The sequence below is a fragment of the Triturus cristatus genome, chromosome 4_2 (assembly GCF_964204655.1).
Source record: "Triturus cristatus chromosome 4_2, aTriCri1.1, whole genome shotgun sequence".
Classification (NCBI taxonomy): Eukaryota; Metazoa; Chordata; class Amphibia; order Caudata; family Salamandridae; genus Triturus; species Triturus cristatus.
The window spans coordinates 978,607,233-978,621,243 of NC_140586.1; the positions used below are offsets into that span (position 1 = coordinate 978,607,233).

At 41.6% G+C, this 14,011-nt stretch overlaps 1 protein-coding gene across 1 annotated transcript in view; it reads left to right on the forward strand.

The window, feature by feature from the left end:
- The window catches only part of LOC146839195 (CD5 antigen-like), a 418,739-nt gene that overhangs the window by 256,059 nt on the left and 148,669 nt on the right, over positions 1–14,011 (forward strand). The window contains exon 3 of the mRNA XM_085603215.1: positions 13,662–13,979. Coding sequence (XP_085459341.1) covers positions 13,662–13,979 — 318 coding nt within the window. The remainder of the gene's footprint in view (positions 1–13,661; positions 13,980–14,011) is intronic.

Below are 14,011 nucleotides of genomic sequence, written 5' to 3' on the forward strand. Positions count from 1 at the left end.
GTGACGGAAATGGACGGTGCTCTTGTCTCGTGCGGGCTTCTCTGCCTTGTTCACGCTGCCTGTCTTCTGTGTTTGGTACGCGTCATTCGTGGCGGTCTCTATTGCTCGTGTGCCGGGTTGTCTGTGCGTGTCGGTCGTGCGGCTTGGTCTCCTTGCAAGTCGGTCTGGTTTTACACGCATTGCATCATACTGCGCTAATCGTACATCGCGGGTACAGGTCTGTCAGGTTCATTCCGGGTTCGTTTCCGTCTGTGAAAATTGCGTCGGTTTTCCGGCCGGATCACTATTTTCCCTCCGGCTCGGTTGTACAGCTTGTATTCCGTACGTGTCGGTTGGAATTCACTCGCGTTGCATAGTACTGCACGGGTCATACGGCGCTGGTCTGTGTCGGTCGGTATTCGGTCCGGGTCCGTATCGGTCGGTTGGTTTTGCGGCCGGAATCAGAATCGGTCCCATAATGTTAAAACCAACTTCACTAAAAGATGTATTTTATCATTCTGAGTTCAGGCATACTAAACTCGAATTTATACCATGTTCCCTGAGTCAGTTAGGATTATAAAATGTAATAACCAAACTGCCCATTCTGGCCTATGGGTAACAGGTACCCTTGCAATAGTGAAAAACAAAAATGGCTGTAATTCACTATTAGGAGATGCCACACACACAAGGGCATGTCCTACCTTTTACCTACAATGCGCCCTGCTCTTGGGCCTACCATAGGGGTGACTAATATGTATAAAAGGGAAGGTTTTAGGGACTGGCAAGTGGGTGCACTTGCCCAGTCAGCATGGCAGTACCAGACTGTACATAGGGTCTGCAATGGCAGACCTGAGACACACTTTACAAGCTTCTCCGGTGGGTGGCACAATCAGTGCGGCAAGCCCTCCAGCAGCATTGGTGAAAAGCCCTGGGCACACGCAGTGCACTGTACTAGGGTCTGACAAGTAAACCAATAAAGCCAATCATGGAGTCACTAATCCATACTTTAATTTACTATAGGGAGCACTTGCACTGTGGCACTGGACAGCAGCGGCACAGTGCCCAAAGCATCTATAACCAGCAGAAACACATGAGGCAACAGCAAAAAAATGGAAGGGAGACCCACGCCAATGGTGCCAGGTCTAACAGTATGTATTACTGTTTTGTGACTGAATTCTGGTTGCAAAACTATAATACTTTACCACCGATTCAAACCCCTTCCACTTTAAGAATGTAAATAATATTTTTAGGAGCAGACATTAGTCCCATGGACCACTGCTTACTACTAAAAATTAACCACACATTTCATTTTTTCTTTTCAAGCACATCCCATTTCCCTTCAAGGAACATGGGATGTGTTTTAACAACAAAAGACTGCTTCAATAAAAAGCTTTCACTGACATGGTGGTCTGTTAAGCCTAGCAGCCGACCATCCCTGTGATGACTGTGATACCTAATGGGTTGCAAGTTCCGACCTACCTCAGTTTGTATTTAAAAAACTTTTTTTAATCCATTATATACAGCATAATACAAATAAAAATGTATCTAAATATAATGAGTCACCAATGAACATTCTGTATTGAAAACCTAGGGAAAAACCATTAAAGTCTTTATAATTTTATGAGTGAAGGAGGGAAAGAGGGAAGGAGGGAACAGGAAAACATAAAAGGATAAAAGAAAACATCTTATGCTACATCATGAATATAATGGCAAAGAATAATATCACTCCCATCTATATTTTAGCCTCTAAAAATAAAGAATACCTGTATATATAGAACATTAAAATTGCATTTACATGTAAAAAGAGGACAGAGAGATAGAATATTCCTGGAGGATAAAAGGGTTCCGATAATATAGGTAAAGCACTTGGGACACCACTGTCAACTTGGGTAAGAAACGCACTAAGAGGTAACCATAACCCTAACAATTTCACACTATGAGAAGGTTAACATGGCATAGTCTACCTAGTATCCAACTTATGACGTGAACCCACCATACCTTATATCATAACTTAGCTGACATTTTCCAATTAAAACTGCGGAGCTAAAAAAACAATCACTAATAAAATATCTAATAAGTGATCTTTCTGAAAAAAGGAATAAGATAATTTGTAAATGTTCCAAAAAAAGATAAGGAATATTCACGTTGAAAATCTTTTTGACTTGAGACAAAACCATGTGCCAGAAAGAAAGTATGTTAAGACAATGAATTAGTATATGTATAAAATGTGCCTCAGGAAAATTGCAAGGCCAACATTTAACAGGAATTATCAAGGAGAAGTGAAGTATTGCAAAGGAGTAAAATTAAGTTGGTGATAAATAAAAAATAGGACCGTGTAACACTTGCAGATCTAGAGATTTTGTATACATGCGCCCACACCTTATTCCAAAAATCGATAGTCCAAGAAACCCCTAGATCCCTTTCCCATAAAAGCTCACACTTGGATTTTGTTTGTGAGGGATCTGGAAGGGAAAGACACTTACCAATAGCCGATGCTTAAGGAACTGTTTTCAGAAACTCAGTAACTCCGGAAGCAATAGGAACTAAACTTTAGGAATTCGGTAAAGTAAAATGAACATCAAGAACCACATTCATTAATGATAAAAAAAGATTATAAAAAGACTTAGGCCATTGATGCATAAGACAAAATTGATAAAAAGAGATAGGAGAATCATTTTAAAAAAAGTTGAGATATCCACATCCGACAATTGTCCTTCCAAGTACCCAAAAAGAAAGGCATATTATAAATCTTAATTTAGGAGTTGTACCATATCAGCATTTTCAGAAACAAAGATGTTGTCATAGTGGGAAGAATGTAGATTTGATCACCTATACAGTGTTCCGTAAAAGAGGAGAGTGAAGAAACAATTTGGTAGACGAGAGAGATAACACTTCTTTAAAAGGAAGAAGAGAAGCTTTTTCAATATCTAATCATGATGGAGACAATGATGAGTCCAAAGAGCTGCTTGACGTAAATTAAAATCTTAATGATAGTAATACAAATGTGGAAAATGTCACCCCCCGTTTATTTTGACTTTTGTAAAGTTACTAAAGCTTCTCTTGGCTTTTTATTTTTCCACAAAAATGTAAGAAGTATTGAATTCATGTTCTAAAAAAATATTTTGGAATATGAACTGACAACATAGAAAGAAGATATAACAATAAAGGGGACATCAACATTCTAATAGATTTTGAACAACCACACCAACATAAAAATAAAGGATTCCAAGAGGAGAGAATATTATCAACTTTGATATTAAGCTCTTTAAAATTATTTTTTACAGTCTCTGGAATAGAATTTGTAAACTAAACACCCAAAATTTTTGATTTTAGCAAAGGTAGACCATTGATAACCAGTAACAGAATAAGAATGACTCAAAGTATATTTATTAAACGGAAGAATTTCCGTATTCTCCCTATTAATTTTATATCCAGAAACATTTCAAAACAAGAACATTTGATGGAAGAGAGGAGGTGAAGAACTATCAGATATAAATAGAAGAATGTCATCTGCATAAGCAGCGAATTTTGGATGACGATCACTATAAGGAAAACCAGAAACAGAAGAATTAATACGGATTCAAGAGAGAACGGGCTGTAGAGCTAAAACATATAATAAAGGAGAAAGTGGGTAACCTTGTCTTACTCTTCTATACAGAGGAAAACATGAAGATACTACACCATTTACAAGTACGGAAGTCCGAAGGGTATGATACAAAAGTGAAATAATTGCTATAAAGTTAGGGCCGTATCCATGCCATGGTAACGATGAAACACAAACTTCCAATTAATTCTATCAAATGCCTTCTCAGCATCTATCGTCATAGCTGCAAGGGAAGTTTTAAATGATGGAGCTTTACTTAGAACACTAAGAAATAATCTAGCATTATCTGATATGTCTCCCTTTGATAAACCCTGATTGTTCTTTCCCTATATAATGAGGAAGAAAAGATCCCAAACAAAGAGCTAAGAGCTTTTCAAAAATGTTATAATCAACATTCAACAAAGAGATAGGTTTATAATTCTTAAATTCTCGAGGATCTTTACCGTCCTCGTGAATAAGACAAATTATAGCTTCCTGAAAGGTACCAGAGGTGGAAGAGAATACAATAAAATGAATTAAAAAAACAATACAACTAAGGAAGAAGAATATTAGAAAAGTGAAGAAAAAGCTTCACTGTGAAACCATCAGGTCATAGCGTTTTCTCCAACCTTAGCATTCCTAAGGCTGTAGCAATTTCTTCAGAACTGAGGTTTTGTATAAAGATGCAAAGTCCATCGGGAACTGAATGAGGGGTGTGATCTAAATATTCCACAATTGTGGGAGGATGAGAAGCTAATTCAGGAGCATAAAGGGATTTTTTTTAAATATAACAAATTCTTCTAAAATGGGCTGATGATTAGCCGTGGATTACCCCAATGATGTTGAAATCGAGTCAATAATGTATATCTCCTTTCTTCCAAAGGATATATGCCAATAATATACCAGCTTAATTTCTTCCACCATAACAACGGCCATTATTCATAAGAAGTATAGAGTCAGTTCCTCAGTGGAAATAGTATTAAATTGCAATTGGCTTGAAGCAAAGCTTTAAGGTCAGAAGACAATTTAGAGGAAAAATATTTATTTTCCAAAGTTTTAATTGACAAAAGCAACACCGTATGTTCTCGTAAACAACTTTTCTGTTTCTTGAATACATCATTTCAAATGAAATCTCGTGCCAGGCTTTGAACGTATCCCAGAGTAAGGAAGGAGAGACATCTACATTGTCATTAAATGAAAAATATTCAGAGGCAAAAGAAATACACAAACTAGAAAACTGAGCATCCTGCAATATATATATTTTTTTTTGCAGAGTTTTATATAGCGCAAACTTGACCCGAATCGGTATCGAGTGCTTTACATAGCACCAGTTACGTTACATGAGGACACACAGTCATTTTTGGTAGGCACAGGGAGATTAAGAGATTTGCCCAGAATCACAGGATGTTCAGCGTCATTGCCGAGACTTGAACCCAGTTCCCCAGGTTAGAGGTCGACCGCCCTAGCGGTTAGGACAACTCCTCTCCCCTATATAGAATTATTAAATCTCCATCTGTGCAAAGGAGAACGAGGGGGAACCAAATCCATGTCTGTAATAACCATAGGTTGATCAGAAAGTACAATTTGAGTGATATAAGACCGTATGATGTATTGTGCAAGAGATTTAGAAAGAAATATGTGGTCTTATCATGAAAGAGTGCCATGGGAAGCTGAATAATAAGTAAAATCTTGCACAGTGGAGGTCACTGGCATAACGAGACTTGAGGGGGCTCCCCTGCAAGGCACGTTGAGGAGCCGCCTCCAGACTCGATCAGGAGCTCTCCGGCCAGAACACTGTGCTGAGGTGGTCCCCTGGAGATTCGGGGACCACATGCTCCGCAGGAGCTGCGGGGGCCAGTGATATGCCACTGTTAGAGTTAGACAATTTCTATGAGTCTACCAAGGTTCCTTTAGAGCATGGGTACTCACAAACATTTGTCCGGGGACCACAAAGTATGGTCTGTGGTGTAAACGAGAGCCACACTGATGCCAGCAGAGTGTTGGTAGGGGGCCTGTGTGGGTCAGGGATTGTGTAAGGTGGTCTAAAAAATGCTAAATAAACAGGCAAGCATTTATTTCCAGGTTAATTAATGCGTGCCCATTTATTGAACATGTTTTTCTGAATGTTAGTGCTCAGAAACTAAAGAGCAGCTCAAGCTGCTGGTCACCAGGGGGTGGGGGCACATGTGAAGACCAAGAGGGCTGCAAGCGGCCCCCAGGCCGTACTTTGAGGATCACTGGTTTGGAGATAGCAAAATGAAATTGCGTATACACTTTATATGGCACAAATTGAACCAAGGATTGTCTATTTATAAACAGATCCATAATTTGATTACAGTCTCCTCCTGCGATAAAATATCGATCCTGGAATTGTGTACATTTCTGTGCAATGTAGGGCCACAAACATTAATTATAGTATGAGGACATTATCTATATTATGATTCACAATAATCTGTCTTTCCCTTATCATCTACTTCTTGAGAAACCATAGTAATATTGAGGGATTTTTACACAATATAAAAACACTATTCTTTTTATTCAGTGATGGGGAAGCAAAAATATGACCAACCCGAGCCCGGTTAAATTCCGATGCTTCAGAGTGAACAAGATGAGTTTCTTGAAGAAGAACCAGACCAGGATTAGATTTACCTCGATGAGATATACTCTCTGTCGCTTAACAGGATTAAGAGATCCCTTTAATATTCCATGTTATCACTAATAACTATGCACAATAAAGAGAATTACTGTTTAGAAACATTAAAGGATATAAGAAAAAGCCAACATAGAATACAGAAAAGAAGAAGCATAATGTAGGAATGAGAGGGAAAGAAAAAAGGGAGAGAAAAAAACTTCAGAGAAGGAAAAAGATAAGGAAGGAAGGTAAGAGGGAAAATATGAAAAGGAAACAATGAACAAGAAGAGAAGACAGTACATGTCCAAACAGGCCGACTGAGAATACATACCTAAGAAAAAGGGAACAGAAGGGAATTGGGTGGTGACTATACAAGAATAGATGACACACCCGGATTGAAGGCGTCAAAACCACATCAGGACAATATACACTCAGGAGGGCTGCTGTACTATGCAAACGAACAACGGCTCTATGTGAAACCGAAAGTGAAAAATGTCACACAGACAGCGCAGCCCTGCTGGCGGCAGCGGGGGAGGGGGCAGGGGAGGCAGGCTTGAGTTACACAGCAGCAAAGGAACAGCACCCAACTAGTAGATTTCCAAACAGGGCCGGCTCTAGGGCGGTGCGACCGGTGCCTGGGCCCCAGGTGCTGGCTACCTGTAAGTTTATTATGTTTTTTAAGCACCTGCTGCCGCATTCCTTTCCTACTGCAATTACCAGGCCTCACAAAAATGACAAGTTAACTCTTGTGATTAATGTTCTTTCTGGAGGGAGGTTGGAGTTTTGTACAGTTGATATTTTCACTTCTGTGACGGTAGTGCAGAAGGCTAATATGCCTGCTGCAAAGAATGTGTACCATGTAGATTATTTATTTATTTATTTATTTATTTATGAGATTTTTTGTGCGCAACTAATACCCTAAGGTGTCTAGGCGCAGCGAGATACTCCAGATTACAGCACAGATCAGACCGCATTCTCATTGATTAAAAAGCCAGGTCTTTAATAATTTGCGAAAGTTAATAAGAGTGGATGCAGTTTTAATGTGCAAAGGAAGTAAATTCCAGAGCACAGGCGTTGCTACCAGAAATCTCCTGTCACCCCAGGTGGCCGTTCTTGTGCGGGGGACAGTCAAAAGATGGCTAGCTGCTGATCTTAGATTTTTTTTAGGGATATACACCTGAAAAGCCTCTTTTAAAAACTTAGGTCCTATTTGATGAATGGCCTTATAGGCTATACAAAGGGCCTTAAATTTAATCCTGCTCTCAACCCTTAGCCAATGAAGATGGCGTATGGCTGCAGAAGTGGAATGTCGCCTAGGGATGTTAAGCAGGATCCGTGCTGCCATGTTTTGGACGGACTGAAGCTTGTTTAAGATGTATTTGTGTGTGCCAAGGAAGAGAGCATTTCCATAATCTAATTTTGAAAAAGCTAGTGTGGTAACTAGCGTTTTTCCTGCAGAGACTGGTAAGTACGGCAAGAGTTTTTTTATTTTCTTCAATACAAAGAAGGTAGCCGAAACGACCTTGTTAACATGACATCCAAAAGATAACTTGTTATCAAAAATCACTCCCAGATTTCTGACCTTGGTTGCTGGTATTGGAGGCGGGCCCATCTGACTAGGCCACCATATGTGAGACCATTCTGGATGGATTGTGCCAAAGGTCATAACCTCAGTTTTCTCCGCATTAAGTTTCAGGCAGTTACTGTGCATCCATGACTGTACACCCAGTAAGCCCTCCTGAAACCCAGCTGCTACCACAGGGCCATTCTTGTATACCGCCAGCACGAGCTGGGTATCGTCAGCGTAGGTAGTTAAACGCATCCCATATGATTTAATGACCCTCGCCAAGTCCGAAACATAAATGTTAAAAAGTGTGGGACTTAGAGGATCCTTGAGGGATCCCACAAGGTAATTCAGTAGTGGGTGAACAGTAATTGCCCAGCTTTACTGCCTGTCTGCGGTTAGATAGAAAAGAGGCTATAAGATCTTTGGCCAAATGATTGATCCCAAAGGTTGCAACACGGTCGACCAAGATGGTATGGTCGACCGTGTCAAAAGCCGCCGATAGGTCCAATAAAATAAGAACTGCAGCTCCTCCTAAGTCCATAATCTCTCTGATTTCGTCTGAGGCTTTTATTAGTGCTGTCTCAGTTCCGTGTTCCCTCCGGAACCCGATTGAGTGTCATCTAAGAGTTTATGATGTTCAATAAACTCTGAGAGGTGTTTATTCATAATGGCCTCTATGATTTTAGACGTAAAAGGGAGGCAAGCAATAGGCCTGTAGTTGGATGAAATAGTGGGGTCCAAGGAGGGTTTTTTAATTAAAGGTTTGACAATGGCCTTCTTCCAACTCTCTGGGTAGGCACCGGATTTAAATATGGTGTTACATATTTCAGTTAGCGGCTGTGTGATAACATTCTGTAATTTATTCATTGTTGTAGGAGGGCAAGGGTCAAGTGGGGAACCTGATTTGATCTTACAGATAAGTGAACTGATCTGATCTTCAGTAGCTGGCTGAAATTGATCAAAAAAGGAGTTGCTGGGTATTGGATGAATGATGGATGTAACATCAGTTTTTCCTAACTGTTCCTTAGAAAAAGTAGAATAAATATCCGTTATCTTGGCTTTAAAAAATGTGGCTAATGAGTCACATAATTCCTGCGAGTTGTCAATTATAGGTCCCTTTGGACTAGAGAGAGAGTTCACGGCTTGAAAAAGCATCCTAGATGAATTATGTGCTTGTTCAATTTGGCCAGTATAAAAAAGATTTTTTTGCGTGTTAATGACTTTTTTATAAATAGCTAGAGCGCTCTTATACTCTTGCTTGGCAGAGGGACTGTAATTTTTTCTCCAGCGTCTTTCAAGGTTTCTACAGTATTGGCGTTGGAGACGCAGTTCTTCTGTGTACCATTGGGCAGATGGCGTAGCTCTATTGGGGCGATAATGTTTTTCAGGTGCCACTTGGTTGGCTGCCTTTAAGATCCAATCCTGAAAATTTGCGGACATGGTCTCAATATCACCTGTGTTTTCTGGAATAGCTGACATCAGGAGATTAGTAAAATACGGCATATCTGCCTTATTCCACCTCCGTGCCCCCACTAGCGGACGGACTTTATTCTGAGAAAATTTGAGTGGTAACTGTTTAATCCTAAAGGTTATAGCTTGATGATCAGTCCATATCAAAGGAAATAATACTGATGTCTCAATTTTGGGATCGTTAGTAAATACACCATCCAGTGTGTGGCCAGCATTATGCGTGGGGCCCCTCACCAGCTGCTGCAGTCCTATTGCCTGCATATCAGCGATGAGTTGGACTGTGTCTACCGGTGCACATAATGTAAATAGACATCCTTTTGTTACTTGCAATTTATAACTTAAAGTCCTAATATAGAACAGCGGGGTATTAACTTTCATCATAGACCTGCATGCACACTGCAAAGTATACATTAAAGCATAGATTAATGTTGCAAAAAGTGTTAATTTGGGTAGGAATCAATTCTCTTTATTAAAGAAAACTCTCATCTATGTTGTTTCTTTTTCAACTCTGAGTTTGTGCTTCTCCACACCAAGCACTCCTAAACTATATAATTACAGTAGGGATGACATGTGACTCCTACTTTTTTAGGCTTATGTAACATTTGCTATAAGCTGATTTACATAAGTATGTTTGATTGTCTCTGTGTAATGTGTGTGTGATGCAAAGTGCTCTGACATCCTTTACTGGTATGAGTGGCGCTATATAACTAATTCAATGCATCTGAGAGAGTGTGATTATGGAGACTTGGTCAGTGTTAAAGGTGCTAGTAAGAGAATGCATGGTGGAGGTGGTCAATGGGGGGGCGCCAACTAAAATTGTCGCACTGGGCGCCACCAGCACTAAAGCTGGCTCTGTTTCCAAATAAAGGAAATGGGTCATTTGGTGCGTATTTGTACTTGGTGAGAAGAAATGCCAGTGTGGGTGGCACGCGTAAAAGCACTATAGCAAGAATTTAATAACCAAGAATTCATCCAGCGTTAAGAAACTATTTACTTAGCACAAAGGCAAAGGGAACAATCAAGAGTGAGCGTTAGACGCTCCACCCATGGAACACCTCCCTGGGCAGAGTAACGCCACGCAGTGATTTGCCGTGTGTTGTGTTACTCAAGATTCATCATGCCACGCATGACCATGCAAGGTGGCCTTGCGTGGCTTGATAAATCTAACTTAAGAGGTGTGTCGCTCTTGTTTCCCATTGTGTGGTGCAAGGGGGACACAAATCTTTAATATTTAATGGATAGCTGCAGGTGATCACTAGGTGTTCAAACTGATGCTTGCAAAAAACACATAGCGGGGTTCCTTACTCTCAGGATATAGCCCTTCTACTGCTAAGAGAACAGCTCCATGGTGGAAGCTAGAGAGGTCGGGACTCCTGAGTGGAAGGAGGGTCAACAAAGGTAGGAGCCCTATTTCAAGACTCTGCAATGTGTCTGTTCGAGGACTTCTGAGCAGATTTCAATCTACCGCAAGGCAATTTCCTCTTACACAGAGCACTGACGTCGTTGTTATGGAAACACTGGGGTGCTGTCGCGGAGGGTGCTGCGAACCAGCCATCACTCGGCTCTCTAAGCATCATGAAGGCGGTCTCATGTTTTATTTATTTATTTATTTACTTACTTATGTTAGTACAAGGCCATATGGGAGGACCTCCAGCATCTGCTGGAGCGCCTGCGCTTCCGACGGGAGGAGGACCTGGGAACCCCGATTGAGGCACAGGACTGGGCTACCACACCATAGAGGACTTTGAAGGTGTCCGGGAATGCATGTTTTAAGCCGATCACATATTATATCCATCACAGATCACACCTAACACCAGAGCCCACCATGAGATGCTTTCACTAGGCCGATGCCGCCTGACGCCGATGTGGAAAAGTGGGAGCCCACATCTTCCACATGTTCTAGTCGTGTCCTTTGCTTGTGGCTTTCTGGGTGGAAATCATAACCACTGATGCAGATGTCACGGGGAGGGGGATTCCTAATTCCCCAGGCCATTGCCTCCTAGGACGGTTTCCACACACAGCCAAAACCAAAGCCACAAGTACATTTCAGGATGTGTTTATTCTAGCCGAGCAAGAGAGGGTGAGGAATGGGAAGACCCCCGGGGGTGCCAAACAGCAACATTGATGAGGGAGGTGAAGCAATGGGTGGGTTGTGAGCGGAGGCTGCTACTGCAAGCAGCCAGGTGCAGAGTGGGCACTTTGGATATGGCCAGAGCCTGGGCACCTATCCTTCCCATCATACGGACACCTTCATATCTCCTGAATCCTACACTCCTATACACTCCCCGTTAAGATCCCGCATCGCCGGTCCACACTGAGACCCCACTGTAGCAGGGAATGATGCGGGGACTCCAAGAATACTGAGGGGATCTGACTTGTTTGGTGCCCAGATGGGCCCTACCTGCTTCTTCATGCCTGCCCAATGACACACAGAAAAGGGCACACATTAGTACTGAATCAGAGGGAGAGGGATGGAAATGGTAGAACTGCTTTTATCTCTTTGTTGCTTATTTCTTACAGAGGAGGAGGTTATACACAGTTCACGCGCTAATGCTTTCAGATCCATAACATAAACGTATTGCTGGTGTGTAATTGTGCTGAACCTCAATAAAAATAGGGAGAGCTGATATCTGGTTGTTTACATAACAACCTACCCTCACACTCTCTATCACTGTCTTTCTAAGTACTGCACACAAGCCCTGCACAAAGAGCAACCAACATTGGTGTTTGGGTAAAGTCACACACACATCCCACATAAACCTGTGCTGAACCCACTGCTAGTTTGGCACAAAGCAGTCAGATTTTTTAAATAACATTTTATTGCTTTTGGAAAAATCAGCACATAAAAGATACACCCTTTGCAGTCCATTCAAGGGGACACCAGGGGCCAGTTACAATAAACCCCCCCTCTGCATGGAACCTCTGCCCCAACTTGGGCTCTCCCCACGCTGCCTCAGTAGTATGCCCACCATCGGCCCCAAAGTTCAGAACGTTTCTTGGGGCATCCACGTGCTAAGTAGATGGGTCCTTCTAATGTCACACATCTGTCCACACCTGTTCTCCATTCCCTCATGAAGGGGAGTGGGGCATACAGCGCCTTCCAATGCTTGGCGATGTCACATTTTGCCAGTAGCTTTCCCAGCCCTCGGGCCACCCATGTCATCCAGGAGACCAAGAAGGGCAATTTTGGGGGAGGCCTCAATTGTCAGACCCACACCTCCAGGAGGATCCTGGATATGTTAAGCCAGTATCGTTGGATGACTGGGCAGCCCCACACCATGTGGGAAAAGCCTCTCATGTGCTTCTGACCCATTAGTAGCATTTAATTTACAGGCCCTGGGAATATATTACACTACTTTACTGGAGAGTTGCAAGTAAATTAAATGTGCCAATCGGGTGTAGGCAATTTCACCATGTTTAAAGGGAGAGGCAAAAATCACTTTAGCTCTGGTTAGCAGATGTAAAGTGTTCAGAGTCCTAACAGCCTACAGAAATGGGTTCAGAAAGCAGGAGGGTGAAAGCAAAAACTTAGGGGCTGACCCTGTAAAAGGGTCAAGTCCAACATGGGGTTATAATGTCCATCCCATTGAATACGTTTTTTCTCCACTTGAAAAGTAGTTTTGAAAGTTCATTCCCCACTCTTCTTGTCAACAGACTTGCTTTCTCTCTCAGAGCTGCAGCTGAACTACTATGAATATCAGATCCCTAACACCTGTATTTGATTCAGTTTCTAAAACTAGTGTGTCACAAATTAACTTTTTTATGTTGCACATTTTTGTATTTTATTTGTCTGTCTGATGCACTGAAAATCGTTAACATGAGTTCGAAAAACATCTGTTAAAATACTCTGCCGAGGACTGTGCATCATTGATGGAAATTGATCCAGACCAGCTGCTGCTGGTGTTATTATAATGCAAATATGGAAATGTGACGGATGTTCAACCACTGACAAGGACAAGTTACAATCATGCTTTGAAGAGAAGCCAGAATGTGCATTCTCCATCCTTAGGCCCATTGTCTATCCAACCTTACATAAGAAATGTGTTTGTGAATGAAATCTTCTTTCTGCATCAGTGAATTACCACTGATTCCAAGATTATGTCACAAATCCTGCTGGAATAATCTGTTGGATGGTGTCTACTGGCTTTTTTCCCTATCATGCGCTTTCTGCATGAACTGGAACATTAGTTAATTGCATGTAATAAGATTTAAGTGTCAAAACTTTAGAGGCATTTCTTTAACGCAGAACAGTGTGATAGGAACTGACCTCTGACCTCAGAAGTAATCAGTGTCTGCATAAGTATGATTAATACCTCTTTCTTTTGCTGTCTCTGTATTCCTTTAATTATGGTAGACAGTGGGAAAAAAGGTCTTGATATTGTTGAATAAATATTACTGTTTATCTATAAATATATTCTCTTTCTTTTAAGACACAGCACGTGTTCGACTGACAGGCTCCAACACCCCCTGTGCTGGGATTGTACAGGTGATGGTGTCTAACAACTGGGAAAGAGTTTGTGACAGCCAATGGGACATGAAAGATGCCACTGTGGTGTGTAAAGAGCTGAACTGTGGAGTTCCAATTTCAGTCCCTCCAGCCTCTGCCTTCGGAGCACAAAAGAATGACAGAGTTGGTATTTCTGATGTCCAGTGCAAAGGCGATGAAGAGAACCTGCTGCAGTGTCCTTACAACACCAAGATTCAGAGCTTTTGTTATAACGGGAGGTATGCAGCAGTGAACTGCACAGGTAAGAACTACAAAACCACTTCCGACTGCCAT